The sequence below is a fragment of the Gobio gobio genome (assembly GCF_949357685.1).
Source record: "Gobio gobio genome assembly, chromosome: 3".
NCBI classification, from domain to species: Eukaryota; Metazoa; Chordata; class Actinopteri; order Cypriniformes; family Gobionidae; genus Gobio; species Gobio gobio.
The window spans coordinates 4,305,529-4,325,428 of record NC_137099.1 but is presented as its reverse complement, the minus strand read 5'-3'; the positions used below and the strand labels follow the sequence as shown (position 1 = coordinate 4,325,428).

The window sequence follows — 19,900 nt, the reverse complement described above, 5'->3', positions numbered from 1 at the left end:
CAGTTTTCACAAAAATATGACACTGATAATAACCATAAATGTTTGTTGAGCATCAAATCATCATATCAGAATATGAGTAATGATAATACATTCAGGAAAATATTACACTTTACTAATATACACTCTTAAAAAATGCTGGGTTAAAAACAACCCAAGCAATTGGGTTGTTTTAACCCAGTGAATGGGTTGTTTTAACCCAGCGGTTGGGTAGTTGGGTTAAAACAACCCAATTGCTTGTTTTGGGTTGTTTTTAACCCAGCATTTTTATTCGAGTGTATATTCATGTTAAATTGTAATAATATGTCACAATATATTGACTGTATAACATAAATACATCCTTGGTGAGCAGGAAAGATTTCCTTCAAAAACGTTAAGAAATCTTAACGACCCCAAACTTTTATGTACACTCTAAAAAATGCTGGGTTTAAAATAACCTAAGTTGGGTTGAAAATGGACCAACCCAACAATTGGGTTGTTTTAACCCAGCGTTTGGTTTGTTTTAAACCAGCGGTTGGGTTAAATGTTTGCTTAAAACAACCCAATTGCTGGGTTAAAACAACCCATTCTCTGGGTTAGTCCATTTTCAACCCAACTTGGGTTATTTTTATCCCAGGATTTTTTAGAGTGTAAATATCACTGAGAAATCAAACTGGAATATGAAATATTTCCATTTAAAACGTTAGTAACAAGCACACACTGAATGCAGATTTCAGCACCTAAATGGCAGGATGGAGAGGATGAAAGAGTGAGCAGAGAGGAGATAAAGACGAGTGTGAGGCTGGACAGAGGAGGGAAGGGAAGGTCAGGCCGCAGAAAAGAGCGATTTGTTTTCAGTGAAACTCGAGCATCCACCCCCACTTACCGCCGGCGCAGCCTACAGCGGAATCAATTACCACTTGTCAGGATGAAACCAAAGCCATGCAACACAATAAGGGCACGACCTAAGAATTTCTGTGAGCTGCTGTGTGTGTGTGTGTGTGTGTGTAAGTGATTTTGTTGGTGACTTTTATTTGTTTGTTTGTACAGAGCAAGGCCCAGGCCCAAATATCAATATAAAATCATTTTATTTTTCATATTTGTTCAATATTTTTGCTTCTTTTTCTATTTTTATAGGTCTGTGATGCATTAATGATTAAGTTCGGAAAGATTTTTGGGTATAGAAGTACTTGGAGAACCATGTAAATGATATGAAAATGAAAGAATTCTTGTTAACACTTTACATTAAAGGGTTAGTTCACCCAAATATGAAAATTCTGTCATTAATTACTCACCCTCATGTCGTTGGACACCCGTCAGACCTCCGTTCATATTCGGAACACAAATGAAGATATTTTAGTGTAAATCTGATGGCTCTGAAAGGCCTCCATTGGCTCAATGCACGGTTCACTCTCAAGACCCTTAAAAGACACTAAAGACGTCGTTACAAAGTCCATCTCACTACAGTGGTTCTACAATAACTTTATGGAGTGACGAGAATAGTTTTTGTGCGCAAAAAAACCCCTAAATAACGACTTATATAGTGATGACGATTTTAAAACACGGCATCATGAAGCTTCGAAGCGTTATGAATCAGTGAGTCGATTCATGATTCGGATCGCGTGTCAAACTGCTGAAATTTGGCGATTCAAACTGCTGATTCGACTCACTGATTCATAACGCTTTGAAGCTTCATGATGCCGTGTTTTGAAATCGTCATCACTATATAAGTCGTTATTTAGGGTTTTTTTGCGCACAAAAACTATTCTCGCCGATTCATAAAGTTATTGTAGAACCGCTGTAGTGAGATGGACTTTGTAACGACGTCTTTAGTGCCTTTTATGGGTCTTGAGAGTGAACCGTGCCATTGAGCCAATGGAGGCCTTTCAGAGCCATCAGATTTACACTAAAATATCTTCATTTGTGTCTGAAGATGAACGGAGGTCTGACGGGTGTCGAACGACATGAGGGGAAGTAATTAATGACAGAATTTTCATTTTTGGGTGAACTAACCCTTTAAGGTTCCCTTTGTAAAGGGTTTATAAAGGTGTTTGTTAATGACTAATAACTCATTTACAGATGCAATATAAATCGATAAGCAGTTATAACTGCATGAATAAAAAGAGTGACTTTAACGCAACGCCTGCCAAATAGTGAGACATTTATAACTCACATGTTATAAATGCTTAATAAATGTATTTATTCACACTCACCTCAGCCTGAGGCTTATTATTTCAATTTTGGTATGAAGAGGTCTTTACATTTGCACAAAAATAAAACTTTTTTGTTATATAAAAAAAAAACAAGCCCAGGCCAGGAGAGAAAAAGTAACGCAAAAGTAACGTAACACATTACTTTTCTTAAAAAGTAACTAAGTTACTAAGTTAGCTACTTTTTAAGGGAGGAACGCAATATTGTAATGCATTACTTTTCAAAGTAACTTTCCCCAACACTGTATACACTCTGGGTTAAAAACAACCCAAGTTGGGTTGAAAATGGACAAACACGGCGAATGGGGTGTTTGAACCCAGCAATTGGGTTGTTTTAAGCAAACATTTAACCCAACTGCTGGGTTAAAACAACCAAATTGCTGGGTTAGTCCATTTTCAACCCAACATGGGTTATTTTTAACCCAGCATTTTTTAGAGTGTAGGTTTGATCTATTACAGTATACAGTTAAAATTACAATAATTTTTATAGTGCACTCTAAAAAAGGTTGTTTCAACAAATATGGACAAATCCAGGCGTTGGGTTACATTTTTTTATTGAATTTTTAACCTAACAGTTGGGTCTGTCCATATTTGACCCAAAATTGGGTTGAAACAACCCAACATTTTTTAGAGTGTGGTATTTATTCACACTTATTTAACTCAATACCAGATTCCGCAGCAAAAATAGATTATCATAGTGAGACTGAAGGGGGTTGTATTTGTGGTTTTCTCATTAATATCTCATTTTTTAAAATGTTCCCTACCAGAAGTTACTGTCTTACCCATGATATCCCACATAAAGCTCATGATGCCTATCCACAGCAGTGTCAAGATGAAATTAGCAAACTTTGTTTTGAAAAGAGCACAACGATAACTTGATGAGATATTAATAATGAATATTTAAATACCAATATTTGTTAATCGGACACTGGAAAACCATTTATTATTGAGTTACAAACATTTATAACCTGTGAAAGTGAACCGTAATGTAAAGTGGAAACCTGTGAACCTGTTCACTTCAGGAATCAGGAATCTGGTATTGAGTTAAATAAGTGTGAATAAATACATTTATTAAGCATTTATAACGTGAGTTAAAAATGGCTCACTATTTGGCAGGCATTGCGTTAAAGTCACTCTTTTTATTCATGCAGCTATAACTGCTTATTAACAATGCATTTGCAGTTATTAGTCATTAACAAACACCTTTATAAACCCTTTACAAAGGGAACCTTAATGTAAAGTGTTACCAAGAATTCTGTCGTTTTTACAAAATAAAATTGCTGCCAGAATGATTCTGTAAAAAATACAGTAAAAGTGTCTAAATATTAACAGAACTACACTGTCAGAAAAAAAGGTACATTGCTGTCACTGGGGCGGTACCCTAAGGTACATAACAAAAAAGGTACTAATATGTACCTTTAAGGTATTAATATGTACCTTTAAGGTACTAATATGCACTCTTAAAGTACTGATATGTACCTTTTGAGGTACTAAAATGTACCTTTCAGGGGTGAGTAAGGTACAAAGATGTACCTTTTCACTTTTGTACCTTAGGGTACCGCCCCAGTGACAGCCCTGTACCTTTTTTTCTGAGAGTGTACCAGTACATTTTACCATTTAAAACTGTAATTTAGGGGGTAAAATGACATTCTAAACCAGTAAATCCAACATCCTTTTCTGCTGAATTAGCAAGGCTCATACTAAAATCTGTTTTACTGTGTTTGACATCCACCATAATAACAGAGTAAAACTGTTAAAGAGAAAAGCCACTTGATCAATCAAAGTTCATTACAAGCAGCTTTTCCACCAGCTGAGACCATACTGACACACACACAAAACACCAACATATAACTCACATGACACTAAAATGAGGCAATAAACAACATTAGATGGAACATATAATGATGTGCATGTATGACAACAAAAAAACAAAACAAAATGATCATATAATAAACTATCAGATTAAGTGTCACGCAGGGAATTCTTGTCAGTTTACAGATTTTCACTGTAAATTCTTTACATTCAAAATTTTTTACATTTAACGGTATTTTACTGTACACTCTAAAAAACTAAACAAAAAACAACTCAAGTTGGGTTGAAAATGGACTAACCCAGCAATTGGTTTGTTTTAACTCAAAGATTGGGTTGCTTTAGCAAACATTTAACCCAACTGCTGGGTTAAAACAACCCATTCACTGGGTTAAAACAACCCAATTGCTGGGTTTGTCCATTTTCAACCCAACATGGGTTGTTTTTTAACCCAACATTTTTTAGAGTGCAGGTTTGATCGATTACAGTATACAGTTAAAATTACAATATTTTTTGCAGTGCACTCTAAAAAATGCTGAGTTTTTTCAACCCAAATTTGGGTCAAATATGGACAAACCCAGCCGTTGGTTTTTTTTTATTTTTATTGAATTTTTAACCTTACAGTTGGGTCTGTCCATATTTGACCCAAAATTGGGTTGAAACAACCCAGCATTTTTTAGAGTGTGGCATATATCAAAGTATCACAGCTAACAAAACATTTTGCTAACTTTCCCGTTAGTTTTAAGTTATGAAAATTTTATTTCTAAATGTTCTCTGAACGTTCTGAAACAATTAGTACACTCTAAAAAATGCTGGGTTAAAAATAACCCAAGTTGGGTTGAAAATGGACTAACCCAGCAATTGGGTTGTTTTAACCGAGCGGTTGGGTTAAATGTTTGCTTAAAACAACCCAATTGCTGGGTTAAAACAACCCAATCACCTGGTTAAAACAACCCAATCGCTGGGTTAAAACAACCCAATTGCTGGGTTAGTCCATTTTCAACCCAACTTGGGTTATTTTTAACCCAGCATTTTTTAGAGTGTAACATTTTAAAAGTGTCAGACGAACATCCAACAAAGACAGATAAAACATTGCATGAACGATGTATAAATAATGTTTTTGTGTTTTGAGAACATCATTAGTCAAGTCACCTCTATTTCTATAGCGCTTTATACAATACAGATTGTTTCAAAGCAGGGATAAAAATCAGTAATGTACAGTTTGGTATGCAGTAACACTTTCCTTCCACAAAATACGAAACACCTCTAGTTTTGTTATTGGGGATTTGTGATTGTCAGCTTTAGGAAGACCAACAGCCCAAAACATTCATAGAGTATAGTCATAAAATAAAGTGAGAAAGGACAGATTGATGGTCTTACTTTAAGACCCGATAACTTTCAACATTCAATTAAAGTTACTGGAAGAATGTTTTTATTCATAACTTTGGCAGAACGTTAGTAAATATTCCCATAAAACGGAAAATGTACTGGTAATTTTCTACCAGTACATTATCCAGTAATTTTGCGGAAATTTACGTAACCCTTAAAACTGATGCAACATGTAATTCAACAGGTAAAACACCTGTAAAAACCAATACAGAAAATTTCTTAATATTTATAAAGTACATTGTGCCCTATTTTTACTGACTTTTTTTTTACAGTCAAGTAGTTTCTGTCTGTAAAATCTGATTGGATGCTCCACATTCTGCACATTCACTGAATTCTATTTTAATGTGAAGTAATACAAATTAGCATTATTGATATATGTGATTTATATATTGATATATATATTGATATATCATATATTGATATATATGATTTATTAAACATAGGTATCATATTGCCATTTGCCGCTGTTTGCAAAATGTCACTCTAGGTGTGTGTTATGGTGATTTTAGCATAGTTTGCGTCATATATCATACATATTATCTACTTAATTTTCTTTTGGCCCACTTTTCTTACAGACGTAAGCACATTTTTCTGGTTGTTTCTGGTATGTTGAATCAAGTGTAGTGTGTGTGTGTGTGTGTGTGTGTGTGTGTTGGATGGCAGAGGGCCGCCGTCTGCTGTCACTCTACACCTCACGGACGCTGTGGCTCACCAGAGGCCAGTGTGGTTCAGGGAAGGTTTGGAAACGTCTGAAACCTCTAACCACAGGAGCAGGCCGGCCACCCAAGCCGACAGACTGTGGGCGAGAGCCAATATCTGCTGCGATGGTGCCACCCGCTGCTGTGCCACAGACGGGCCCAACGACACTTACCGCAAACATCATTGAGTTACAGCACACAGACCGCTGGAGGTGCTGGAGGAAACATGCCACAGTTACATATCAGTACAGTTTCTGTCTGTTTTTTGGGTGTATTGCTATATATATATATATTGTGTGTAACAAATCTGTTTATGTATTGTTTAATTGTTTAAAACAATTTAGATATTAGATTACTGTTCAAAAATTTTGGGGGACGTCATTTAAAGGGTTAGTTCACCCAAAAATGAAAATTCTGTCATTAATTACTTACCCTCATGTCGTTCGACACCCGTCAGACCTCCGTTCATCTTCAGACACAAATGAAGATATTTTAGTGTAAATCTGATGGCTCTGAAAGGCCTCCATTGGCACAATGGCACGGTTCACTCTCAAGACCCTTAAAAGACACTAAAGACGTCGTTACAAAGTCCATCTCACTACAGTGGTTCTAAAATAACTTTATGAATCGGCGACAATAGTTTTTGTGCTCAAAAAAACCCTAAATAACGACTTACATAGTGATGACGATTTCAAAACACGGCATCATGAAGCTTCGAAGCGTTATGAATCAGCGAGTCGAATCAGCAGTTTGAATCGCCAAATTTCAGCAGTTTGGCGGTTTAACACGCGATCCGAATCATCATTCGGCTCACTGATTCATAACGCTTCGAAGCTTCATGAGGCCGTGTTTTGAAATCGCCATCACTAAGTCGTCTCGGTTAACTATAGACCCGATATAGTCCGTCTATGAGTGACCCACTTCTAGGCAAAGTCGTTTTTGCCAAAATAACATGCCAGATTTATGATACTCCATCATGTAAGCAAAGTCAACATTGATTTTAAGTTGTTTGGTTTCATTTCTTTGACATGTTCATGTAAATCCCCGTAAAATTTACGGTAAAAAAACGGCAGCTGTGGTTGCCAGAACTCACGGTATAGCAACATTTTAGGTTTTACCGGACAGCACTTAGTGTACTGTCTATTTTACATATTTTATATGTATTTTACATATTTTATATGTGTATTTACAGTTACATATAGTATTCGTATAGTAGTATATATTTACATATAGTATACATATAGTAGCATATATTTACATATAGTATACATATAATAGTATATAGATACATATAGTAGCATATAGTATACATATAGTAGTATAAAGTTATATATAGTATATATAGAAGCATATAGTTACATATCGTATACATATAGCAGTATAGTTACATATAGTGTACATATAGTAGCATATAGTTACATTTAGTATACATTTAGTAGTATATAGTTGAATATAGATACATATAGTAGTAGTTACATATAGTATACATATAGTAGCATATAGTTACATATAGTATACATATAGTAGTATATAGTTACATATAGTAGCATAGTTACATATAGTAGTATATAGTTGCATATAGTATACATATAGTAGTATATAGTTACATATAGTAGCATATATTATACATATAGTAGTATATAGTAGCATATATTATACATATAGTAGTATATAGTTGTATATATTATACATATAGTAGTATATAGTTACATATAGTATACATATAGCAGTATAGTTACATATAGTGTACATATAGTAGCATATAGTTACATTTAGTATACATTTAGTAGTATATAGTTGAATATAGATACATATAGTAGTAGTTACATATAGTATACATATAGTAGCATATAGTTACATATAGTATACATATAGTAGTATATAGTTACATATAGTATACATATAGTAGCATAGTTACATATAGTAGTATGTAGTTACATAGTATACATATAGTAGCATATAGTTACATATAGTATACATATAATAGTATATAGTTACATATAGTAGCATATAGTTACATATAGTATACACATAGTTACATATAGTATACATATAATAGTATATAGTTACATATAGTAGCATATAGTTACATATAGTATACACATAGTTACATATAGTATACATCTAGTAGCATATAGTTACATATAGTATACATATAATAGTATATAGTTACATATAGTATACATATAGTTGCATATAGTTACATACATATAATAGTATATATAGTTACATATAGTATACATATAGTAGCATATAGTTACATACATATAGTAGTATATAGTTACATATATAGTTTTATGTATAATTTTTTTATTGAGTTTTTTTTTTTTTTTGTCGATCAATTTAAATCTAAACGACATCTAGACATCTAGCAACTTGGCTAAAATTAAAATGTTTACAACTTTCATATTTTATTAAAAAAAAATGTTTAACTAAAATCTGCCATGCTCTTTTTTAAAATGAGACCAAACTTAAGTTTAAGCTCCCAAGTTTCACATTTTTATGTCATTTTTGTCCAGTATGTCCGGTGTGTAACTTTTTAAACTGACACACACAAGCGTTAATGTGAATAAAATATGAATTTCTCTATGTATAGAAAAGGTTCATACAAAAATCTGGCTAAAGAAACAAGTACTACTGTTCTACTGAATAAAATGGCACAACATGCCCCAACCTGACGTTTAAAAAGTACTTTAACTGACACTCATATTCAAGAAATGTGTCTAATTTAAAAATAAAGGTTCCAAAAGGTGGTGATGTCATAGAAGAACCAGTTTTGGTTCCCTACAGAACGATCAGATTTTAGAACTGAAGTGTGAAGAACAAAGCACCTTTTCCATTGACGTTGGACCTTTATTATTTAAGAGTGAGTATTTGTGTGACTGGACTAGATTTAGACTGGTCACTCATGCATAACTCAGAATGACAGCTTGATCTACAATATTACAGCACTGCACAAACATCCCAGCGACCACAGCGTGACAGCCTGAAGCGTGACAGCTCAGAGAAGAGATGTGAGGGCAGCGGTAACGGATCTGATGAGGAATGAAAGGAAAGAGCAGGATGAGTAAGGGCGAGGAGGGTTTCCGTGGGCTGAGAGTGTGTGGAAGTGTCCTGAAGGAAATTGAGGCCGACGCTGCGACTGATTGGTTACTATTAGGAGACACTAATGGGTGTGACATTGATAAGGACCGTAACCCGATCGCATGTTTTTTAGTGCTAACTTCTGCACTCCCGTCCAGCCATCAATCATTATCGCACGCCGAGCGAAGTCCCCCGGCTCGCTAAATATTTAATCAGCTTTAAAAAAGATTACGGAGAGAAAATGATCACGGCCTTTCCTTTTCCTCCCTCGAAGTCTTTTTGCTCTGTTTGTATTTCTGACCAAAATAAAAAAATAAAAAAAATACACTGGCAGAATTATATCTTTAGGGGCCCAACAGTTGTTAGTTTATATTAATATTAAGGTTACACTTTCTTTGGTAACACTTTATTTTACAGTGTCTTTATTGTTAAATTATGCATGCAACTACCCCTCAACCAAACCCTAATTAATATTACAGTACTTAAATATATAATTAGGGTTAGGAATATGAATAGGAGTTGGTTATTTGCATGTAATTATGCATAATTTATAGTTATTACAGTAACTACATGTAACGTGACGTGACGTCATAGCGACAATATAGTTTTTAATAGCGAATATTTTTGAATTCGTTTTTATTTTTCTGTTTTCATTTTAATTTATGTTCAAGTTTAAGTTTTTTTGTGTGTGTTTTTGCCATTTTTTTAATAAAAGTTTTTAAAGTATGTCTATAGTTTTTAAATCATTTTTATTGAGGCTAATTTATTTTTGTAGATCAACTTAAAACTCAATGAAAATGAACAACTTGGCTAAAATAAAATGTTTACATTTGTCATATTTTATTTTATTTTTTACCTGATTTAACCCATGAAGTTAGTTTTGTTGGCATAAATAAGGCGATTAAAGAATTTTAGGTAATGTTTAAGTATTTAATTTTTTAAGTACATAAACAAAAATCACAAATTAGTCCGTTCGCGTTTTCTGGCGCCAAATTGCTAACATGCCGGTGAAAACGTGATGTCATAGCGACGATATAGTTTTTAATAGCGAATTATTTTTGAATTCGTTTTTATTTTTCTGTTTTCATTTTAATTTAGTTCAAGTTTAAGTTTTCTTTGTGTTTTTGCCATTTTTTTTATAAAAGTTTTTAAAATATGTCTACAGTTTTTTAAATAATTTTTATTGAGGTTTATTTATTTTTGAAGATCAACTTAAAACTCAATGAAAATGAACAACTTGGCTAAAATAAAATGTTTACATTTTTCATATTTTATTAAAAAAAATGTTTTAACCTGATTTAACCCATAAAGTTAGTTTTGTTGGTATAAATAAGGCGATTCAGTGATACTAAATAACTTTTAATATCGTTTTTTAATAATATTTTGAATTGGTCGCTATTTTTCTGCTTTCATTTGAATTTTAGGTAATGTTTAAGTATTTAAGTTTTTAAGTACATAAACAAAAATCACAAATTAGTCCGTTTGCGTTTTTCTGGCGCCAAATTGATGCCCGCCAACACATGACGTCAACGTCATAGCGACAATATAGTTTTTATTAGCAAATATTTTTTAATTAGTTTGTATTTTTCTGTTTTCATTTTAATTTGAGTTCAAGTTTAAGTCGTTTTTGTGTGTGTTTTTGACATTTTCATTATTATTTTATCATTTTTTATTGAGATTTATTTATTTTTTGCAACTTTGCTCAAATAAAATGTTTACAATTTTACACATTTTATTAACATTTTTAACCTGACACAAAAGTTAGTTTGTTGGTATAAATAGGCTAATGTATTTAGGTTGATAAATAACTATTTTTAATCATACTTTCATGGTTTTAGTTTAGTTTTCTTTTCTTTTTTTAGTTCAAGTTTAATCATTTTGTTTTTGCTATTGTTTTTTGTGTCTATATAGTTTTTGTGATTTTAGTTTTTTTCAGTTTTGAGAAATGAAAAACAGAAATGGTGTTTATGGTGTTAGCTACTAATTTAACTAATAACCTTGATTAGGACATAACTTTGTAGCCTACATAAAAGTTGCATATTATATCTTAATTATGTACCCTTAATGAACTTACAATACACATATTTCTTTGTGAATGACATTGATTTGGCCATCCCATGCCTCCAACGTTTGGTGTTTTTTTGTTACTTCATCCCACATTTCTCCCACAAATGTTTGACGGACTTCCTCCGAAACGGATGCAGTAGTTCAGCGCCCAATATTGAGCCCCAGCCACACATGTTCAGCGCTCGCAGCTGTCATCATCATCGGCCCTCCGTCCCGGGCCAAAGTCACCGGACACCTGAGCCCGTGCTGCTTCCACCGGAGCCATAATTAAAGTATACGTTACTGCACACAGCTCGGTGTCCGGTGACCAGAGCGGAGACCCGATACCTGACAGCACCGGCTCCCCATTAGCAGGTATGAATTATACATTCACTACCATGGTACTTATAGCACAGAGAGAGAGAGAGAGAGAGAAGGACGACAAGAGAGAAACAAGTGATAAAAGAGAGTGAATGATCAGCGAGAGACAGGTGGACACTGACTGGAGGAAGGTTGATGGAATGAGAGAGAGAGAGAGAGAGAGAGAGAGAGAGGGACATTAACCTTGAGTGCATGATGTCATAATGATGTGCTTTATCTCTGATCTCATCATTTATTCTCCTTTCAAAGCTAGAGATTTGCTGTTATTTTCCACAGCTTTGACCGATGCATAGCCTACAGTAATGTTCCAGTCATTCATAATGAGTTTTATAAATATATATTTTTTAAAGATTGCACCCGCACTGTCTTGGTTAAATAAAATAGTTCATAGAGGTGATAATAACGAATATATTTTATTAATTTCCGTGACTTTTAAAGATATTAGTAGTATAATTTAGGAGGGGGGGTCACAATCAAAATATTATTGTAATTTAAAACGAGTGTTTTCTGTATGTGAATGTATTTTAAGATGTAATTTATTGATTTGATGTAATGATGCATTTTCAGCAGCCATTACATCAATATACACATTATCTTGAATTAAAATATTTATTTTTATTGATTTCCGTGACTTTTAACGATTTTTTGTTTGTTTTTTGTTTTAGCACAGAAAGCGTGTACAAATAATAATAGTTTAAACATTGTATATTAGGCATACATTAAAGCGTTTCAAAAGTATTTAATAAACATTTTTTTTTAATTATTCTTTATTTTTCAGTTTTTTTGTTGTTGTGTATTTTTGCCGCTTTCATTTTTTATGTTTTTTTTTAATGTTTTTTTTTTTAATGTTGGTTTATGTATTTATTTTTAGATCAACTTAAAACTCAATGAAACTGACAACGAACATCTTGGCTAAAATAAAATGTTAACATTTTTCATATTTCATTTCATTTCATTTAATTTTTTTAACCTGATTTAACCCATAACAGTTAGTTTTGTTGGTATAAATAAGGCGATTCAGTCATTTTTTTATAATATTTTGAATTGGTCTTTATTTTTCTGTTTTCATTTTAATTTTAGTTATTATTTAAGTTTTTTTAAAGTAAATAAATAAAAATAAAAAACACAAATTAGTCCGTTTGCGTTTTTCCGGCGCCAAATTGATCCTCGCGAACACAACCTCACGTCATAGCGACAACAAGCAGCTCGAGCGTTTGCCGTTACAGGCGACGATTGACAGTAGGTATTGTTTAATATGTATCACGTTATATAATTTGGTTATTATATATATTTATATAATTTATAATAGCTGTGTTTAAAACCGTTTAAGAGGTTCGGCTAACGTTGAAATGACTGGATTAGCTAAGTCAAATCGCGGTTGTGCGCCACGTAAGTTACCTCAACAGACTGCGCCTCAAATAACGTTAACGTTATATGAATTATTTTCAAAAACACACGGTGTTATTCACACACTCACTGCAACACTTAACTTATACAATTCAGAAGCTTTTTACACCAGAAAAACCCAATCAGCGGATGATTGTATCGCTCCTCACAGGTTCAAAATCAATCATTTTAATTAAAGGTACATAATGTAAGATATTTTCATTAACATATCCAAAAACCACTAGAACAATGTTATATATTTTGTTGACTTGTGTACTTTCCAAGAATGTTTAAATAAGCACAGACCAGTGTTGATACTTTATTTGAACCAAATATTATTGCCTCATTGTTATTTTATATTTATTAAAGTAATTTTAAAGGCTTAGATCACCACAAAAATACCCGAATACTTTATTAAAGGATTAGTTCACTTTTGAATAAACTTTTGCTGATAATTTACTCACCCCCATGTCATCCAAGATGTCCATGTCTTTCTTTCTGCATGCAGTCGAAAAGAAATTAAGGTTTTTGATGAAAACATTCCAGGGGTTTCCTCCATATAATGGACTTCATGGGCTCCAAACGGTTCAAGTGCAGCTTCAAAGGGCTTTTTTCGTGGTCATAGATATATAGATAGTAGATGCCTCATTCTACTGATCCGTGCAGGCGCTAATGAGGCATCTACGTATACATCTATGACCACGATCGTATTTGACCTCACTTGGCGGAAGTTATGGCGGAGCTCAGAGATGATCACGTTCGTCTGATAAGAGGTAAAATAATGGCATTAAATACTGCTGGGTTTCTCGCAGAAGCTGATGGTTTGGCTAGATAAGAGCCTTATTCATCATCTGGTGTTGTTTAAAGCCCTTTGAAGCTGCACTGAAACTGTCATTTGGACCTTGAACCGTTTGGGGCCCATTGAAGTCCATTATATGGAGAAAAATCCTGGAATGTTTTCATCCAAAGCCTTAATTTATTTTCGACTGCAGAAAGAAAGACATGGACATCTTGGATGACATGAGGGTGAGTAAATTATCAGCAACTAATCCTTTAATTGTTTAATCTATTAACCAAAATAATCGTATCGAGAATTTTTTTTTTAGTGTGTTGATATGCAGTTGTGTGTTCAGACTTGTGTGCAGAAGATTCATCTGTGATTTTTCTGTCCCATGCCTTTGGTTCAGGGGTCAGTGGGTTGGTCACTCGGGCCTTGCGAGTTAAACTGTGTGGTGGGTTTTGACAGTGACGGCCGATTCACTTCATCTGTGATTACAGGACTTTTCCATCTCATGGAAACTGCTGCAACTCCCACAATATTGATCCTCTAATAAAAGTCAACATGGAGAAGCAGAAAGATGCAGAATGAAATTACTGCCATCTCTTTCTTACATTCTCTCTCTGTCTTTCAGCTAGTTCCTTGACTCCTCCTCCGTTTCTCCGGGTTGGCACAGAGGATGAGATCCGGCTTTGACAGATGGGGCGTCTGGGACAGAAGTGAAGTAGATGAAGACGGATTCTGACGCGTGTGTTCTGGGTGAGGAGATGCTGAGGGAACGGCAAAAGCATTGCTGCACATGTGTCTTGAAGAATGCAGTGCAATATCTTGTCATCATCATCATATCGCTATCTTAAAATATTGCATAAAATATTAAGCCTAATATCAATTTCAAGCATTATTACAGACAAGTAAACACTCAGTAAGTAAAAAAAATAAAAATAATAAATACAAATGAACAAAGATAGGATTGAAATAAACATTTTCAGGTCGGTACAGACACTGGAAATCAAGAAAATCTGCTGTCAACGACATAACCGCGTGTGTTTACGAGAGTATTTTTGTGAGTATTTGTCCATTCGCGTGCTGTGCAAAAAGACGAGGAAGAGAACTCAGTTCCTTATCACGCACTGTTCATACAGAACAGCCGTTCTGTGCGCACGTGTGTGTGTGTGTGTCTGCAGCACAGAAAACAGCGTGCACGTCTTTTTTTGCGCTCAAATGGTTAAAAATCACAATAAAATGTGCACACAGTAACCGATAAGCCAGGGGTGTCCAAAATTTTTCAAAAGGGGGCCAGATTCGATGTTGTGGACACACCTGGGGGCCGGCTCCTTTTCTAATACATATATACACTCACCTAAAGGATTATTAGGAACTAGGGATGCACCGGTTGACCGGCCAAAAACCGGTTATATCATTTACAATTATATCACTTTATAATGTTTTGTTCTAATATCAACTAGAAACAATGTTTCATTTACGAACATTTATTTTGAAATGTATGTCAGACAACTGGATGAGCCAATGGCGAAAGTCGTTGCACTTGGAGAGGCTTGGCTATAAAAACCCACAGTCTTTGCAAGTTTTGGTGAGAGAAAACCAGCCTAAGATGGACTCAACTGTGTTCAAGTTGAATTTAACGTAAAAGTCTTATAGGATATAGTCCACAGATGCGAAAGACAGTCTGGTGAAAACGTAAATGATGGTAAAATAAATCCAACGTGCAGGTATTCCTCACAATCCTTTGTGCATAAGATCCAAGAGATCCACAAGGCAGAGAAATGACACAAATAATGAATTGCAATCCAAGCAGATCACGAGAAGTGGTATGAATGCTAGTAGCAACAAAGAGTCCTTCTACAACTAAACATTAGTTGTGAAACCAGTTCGCAAACAATCTCAAATAACCCAAAAAAGTCAATACAACAAAATCAAAGTATTACCAATAGGGATGCATGATATATCGGCGATGTTCATGTTTAATCTCTCAAATAGACTCTCAAATAAAATCGTAATAAATCAAAATCTGACTTGATTTGTCATAAAGTTGTGGGAAAAAATGCAATATTCCAGCAATGTGTTAAAATTTAGGGGGTTTTCTGTAAAATTAGAATTTTTTTTATCAATTTACTCCAATGTATGTGGGTAGGGCGCTCTTTTAAATTCAGGTAAGCCCAATTCTGTCCAAAAAAATCCCAAATATGCACCAGAACTGAAGAGGTTAATATACGGTTAATGGAAGTTAATACACAACAAACTTTCATGTCTTTTGTGTGTTTGCGTCATTAAACAGAACGAGCAAAGTTGAGCACATATGCAGATTGATATCTAAACGTTTAGATATTCAGATTTTTAGATATGTAAATCAAATATAAACCCCAAAATAAAAAGAACTGGCTGTGTGGATTATTAACAACAGGTCAAAAACAACACACTGACTATTGGCTGCAATATTGTTTAATGTGCAGAAATCAGCAAAAACATATTTAGTTACTTCACAGAAGTAAAACGACACTATGGGTCTGATCATCGTGCTGTAAGAGTTAGATATTTATACCTACGGCCACAATAATACAGATATAATCTTACTTTCAGATATTTTTACCCTGGAATGTGATGAAATAAATGCATAGGATCAATTACTTGGAAAGTACATAATTATTTGAGAGGCATTTATTTAATTACTTCATTATTTAAATCAGTTAAAGGATTAGTTCACTTCAAAATGTACATTTCCTGATATTTTACTCACTCCATCTCATCCAAGATGTTCATGTGTTTCTTTCTTCAGTTGAAATTAAGTTTTTTGAGGAAAACATTCCAGGATTTTTCTCCACATAATGGACTTCAATGGGAACCAACGGTTGAAGGTCCAAATCAATGCAGTTTCAGGGGAAGGGCTTCAGAGGCTCTGACCAATCCCAAACCAGGAATAGAGTCTGATCTAGACAAACCATCGTTAAACATTTATATACTTTTTAACCTAAATTGCTCATCTTGCGCTGCTCTGCGACACCACGGATTGCGTAATCCCCATCGGAAAGGTCATGGCAGAAGTACCGCTCCAAGCGAACGTGTGAAGACTAATACAAACACACTTTAACATGAAACACTCCATCTCCAACTTCATAATTGTCCGACATCGTTGTTTTACCTTTTTTTGCTAAACGATGTTTGTCTTATGGTGCGTTCACACCAGACGCGAATGAAGCGTTAAGTGTGAGTGATTTACATGTTAAGTACATGCAAAGACGCGAATAGACATTCTGCATTAACCAATAAGGAGCTTGCTCTAGTAGTGACAACAATGAGGACAAAATCATATGTGGATACCCGGAGCTGTACGATACATCTTCATACTTTATAGAAACAGGAATAAAAAGGATCTTGCTTGGAAGAAGCTTGCGTCGGACAGTCTGGTAAGTTGTAAAAAACGCTCTTTACCTAATTTGAGCTATACATAAGGTGATTTCAGGGTGATTGGGACACTATTTGCCATTGAGATGAATTTGAAAAAGTGTCCCAATCACCCTGAATTCACCCTATTGAGACTACAAGCTAGTTAAAGCCGGCAAATTGAGCTTATTCACTGTATTTTAAAACAATCCATGTCAGCCATTTCACAACGAGACGAGCCGCTGGCAGAAGCCCCTCCATGATGCGAATTTGTGTTTGTTGTGAAGTGAATGTCATGTGCGAATGAAGCGAGTAAACTCAAAATGCTCAAGCGTCCAACTACACAAGAATAGCGCGATTTATTACGCGACGTGATTACGCAATCCGTGGTGTCGCAGAGCAGCGCAAGATGAGCAATTTAGGTTAAAAAGTATATAAATTCCTGGTTTGGGATTGGTCAGAGCCTCTGAAGCCCTTCCTCTGAAACTGCATTGATTTGGACCTTCAACCGTTGGTTCCCATTGACGTCCATTATGTGGAGAAAAATCCTGGAATATTTTCCTCAAAAAAAGTAATTTATTTTCGACTGAAGAAAGAAAGACATGAACATCTTGGATGAGATGGGGGCGAGAAAACTATCAGGACATTTTCATTTTGAACTGAACTAATCCTTTAACTCTCATTTCCAATCAAAATGAAACACACTCTGCAAGCTTCAAAGATTGTTTCAGTTTAACTTGTAGAGTAGCACTCAATCATTTTCTCTTACAATAAGACTGTTGTTTTCCTTCTAGGTCATGCTTTCATTTTCTCACTGGAATGCACTTTGAAGTTTAATAAAGAAAACAACGTCGCCACCGTGATTTATGGCCTGATTTGAAGGGTCAGCGTGACATCAGAGTTTAACCATAAGTCCATTTCCTGAAACATTATGCAGTCTAGATTGGAGATATGATGTCACTGGAATATACCATAAAATAGATCTCAAAAAACTAAAAAATGCCATTTTTGATGAGAGAATATTACAACAGCGTCATTGTGTGTGCGTTTATATCAATATAACAATTAATAATATATATAATAATAATAATTTTGTTGCTTAAAATTATGTGACATCTACCAATGGCTCATGGCAATCATCCAAACATGTACTCCTTGAGTTGGGGGCGGGGCTACATGTTTGTCTGACCAATTAGGAGAAGGGGGAGTGTTTGCAAACCTGTTCGGAAAGAGTCATTGGAGTTCCATTAATGGTGCAGAAATGAAACACTGTGCCTTTAAAAAGAACATAAGCAAACATGGCCTTTTATATAAAATTAAACCGCACATTTCTTTCTCACTATCACCCTTTGGGGAGAGAAGTCTTTAATGTTTGCAGTCTGTTTGATACCCCACTTCTGCTCCTTTCCGCAGCATTGCTTTAGCATCTCGTGTGGATGTTAATTGAGAGCCTCCCGAGACCCCTGCTAGTTTGAGAAGAACCGGACCAAATGGGATTGTTGTCTTGGGAACAACAGAGGAGATGGGAAGAGCCCATGGGAGAGGCACTGAAGAGCGGAGGCCGGGCAGGCCATGACAGGTAAACAACATCGTCCCCGCTCTCCCAGCCTCTCCGGGCCCATCCTGTCCAGGAACTATTGGGGTGAAACTAAGGAAGGGACAAATGGGATTCTTTAAATGTGGAGTTGAAAGGGCAATGCGGTGGAAAAAACCTGGTAAACAGACTGCAAATGTCTTCCAAATCCCAATGTTTTTCCCTTTTTTTAAACACTTCAACGGTTCTTATTTCCTTTAAGGCAAGGCACCGCAGAGGTGAAGAGGGTAACAATGTAATAATTGATCACCGTACTCTCCCCAGGTGGTTAATCACAGACAACTGTGACGCATTAAGTCATGTTTAATATGCAAACGATGCATTGTCTATTTAAATATAATTAGCATAAAACAGAAATCTCAACATTGCATAAAGCCAGGTTAAAATGTATTTAATTTTGTTGACATATTAGAGATTTTTTTTATCACTCCATACATTTATATATATATATATATATATATATATATATATATATATATATATATATATATATATATATATATATATATATATATATATATATATATATATATACATACACTGTCAGAAAAAAGAAAAGAGCCAGAATTTTTTTTTTTAGGAATTTTTTGTTTTTAGGAATAAAATGTAAAAAAAATTATATAACAAATATTTGTATATATAATTGTATAAATATACAAAATATATATTTATTTTGTTGATATATTAGAGATTTTTTTATCACTCCATAAATAAAAAAATAAACAAGCAAACAAGCAATATATATATATATATATAAATACTGTCAGAAAAATGAAAAAAAGGAATAAAATATACAATATAAACATAATAATAGTATTTTAAAATTATATTTTATATTTAAATCACAATGTTTTTAGGAATAAAATATAATTTATAATATTTTATTAAATTTATATTATAATATTATATAAATCTCAGGTGAATGATAAAATGAGTTACTCATTATCTAATTAAATATAATTTATTTGTTTATATATTTAAGTTTGTTGACAATTTACAGATTTTTAATCACTCCATAAAAAAAAAAAAAAAATATATATATATATATATATATATCTGTCAGAAAAAAGAGCCAGAAAAAACAAATCACCATTTTTAGGAATAAAATGTAAAAAAAATTAATAAATAAAAATAACATATATTTGTATAT

General features: G+C 34.0%; 1 protein-coding gene across 1 annotated transcript in view; it reads right to left on the bottom strand.

Moving 5' to 3' along the window:
• Positions 1 to 18,583, bottom strand: part of urp2 (urotensin II-related peptide) — a gene marked incomplete at both ends in the record, with an annotated part of 30,233 nt that extends 11,650 nt beyond the window's left edge. Inside the window, one exon of the mRNA XM_079811901.1 lies at positions 18,497 to 18,583. Within this exon, the coding sequence (XP_079668027.1) occupies positions 18,497 to 18,583 (87 nt within the window). The remainder of the gene's footprint in view (positions 1 to 18,496) is intronic.
• Between the last annotated feature and the right edge of the window lie 1,317 nt (positions 18,584 to 19,900).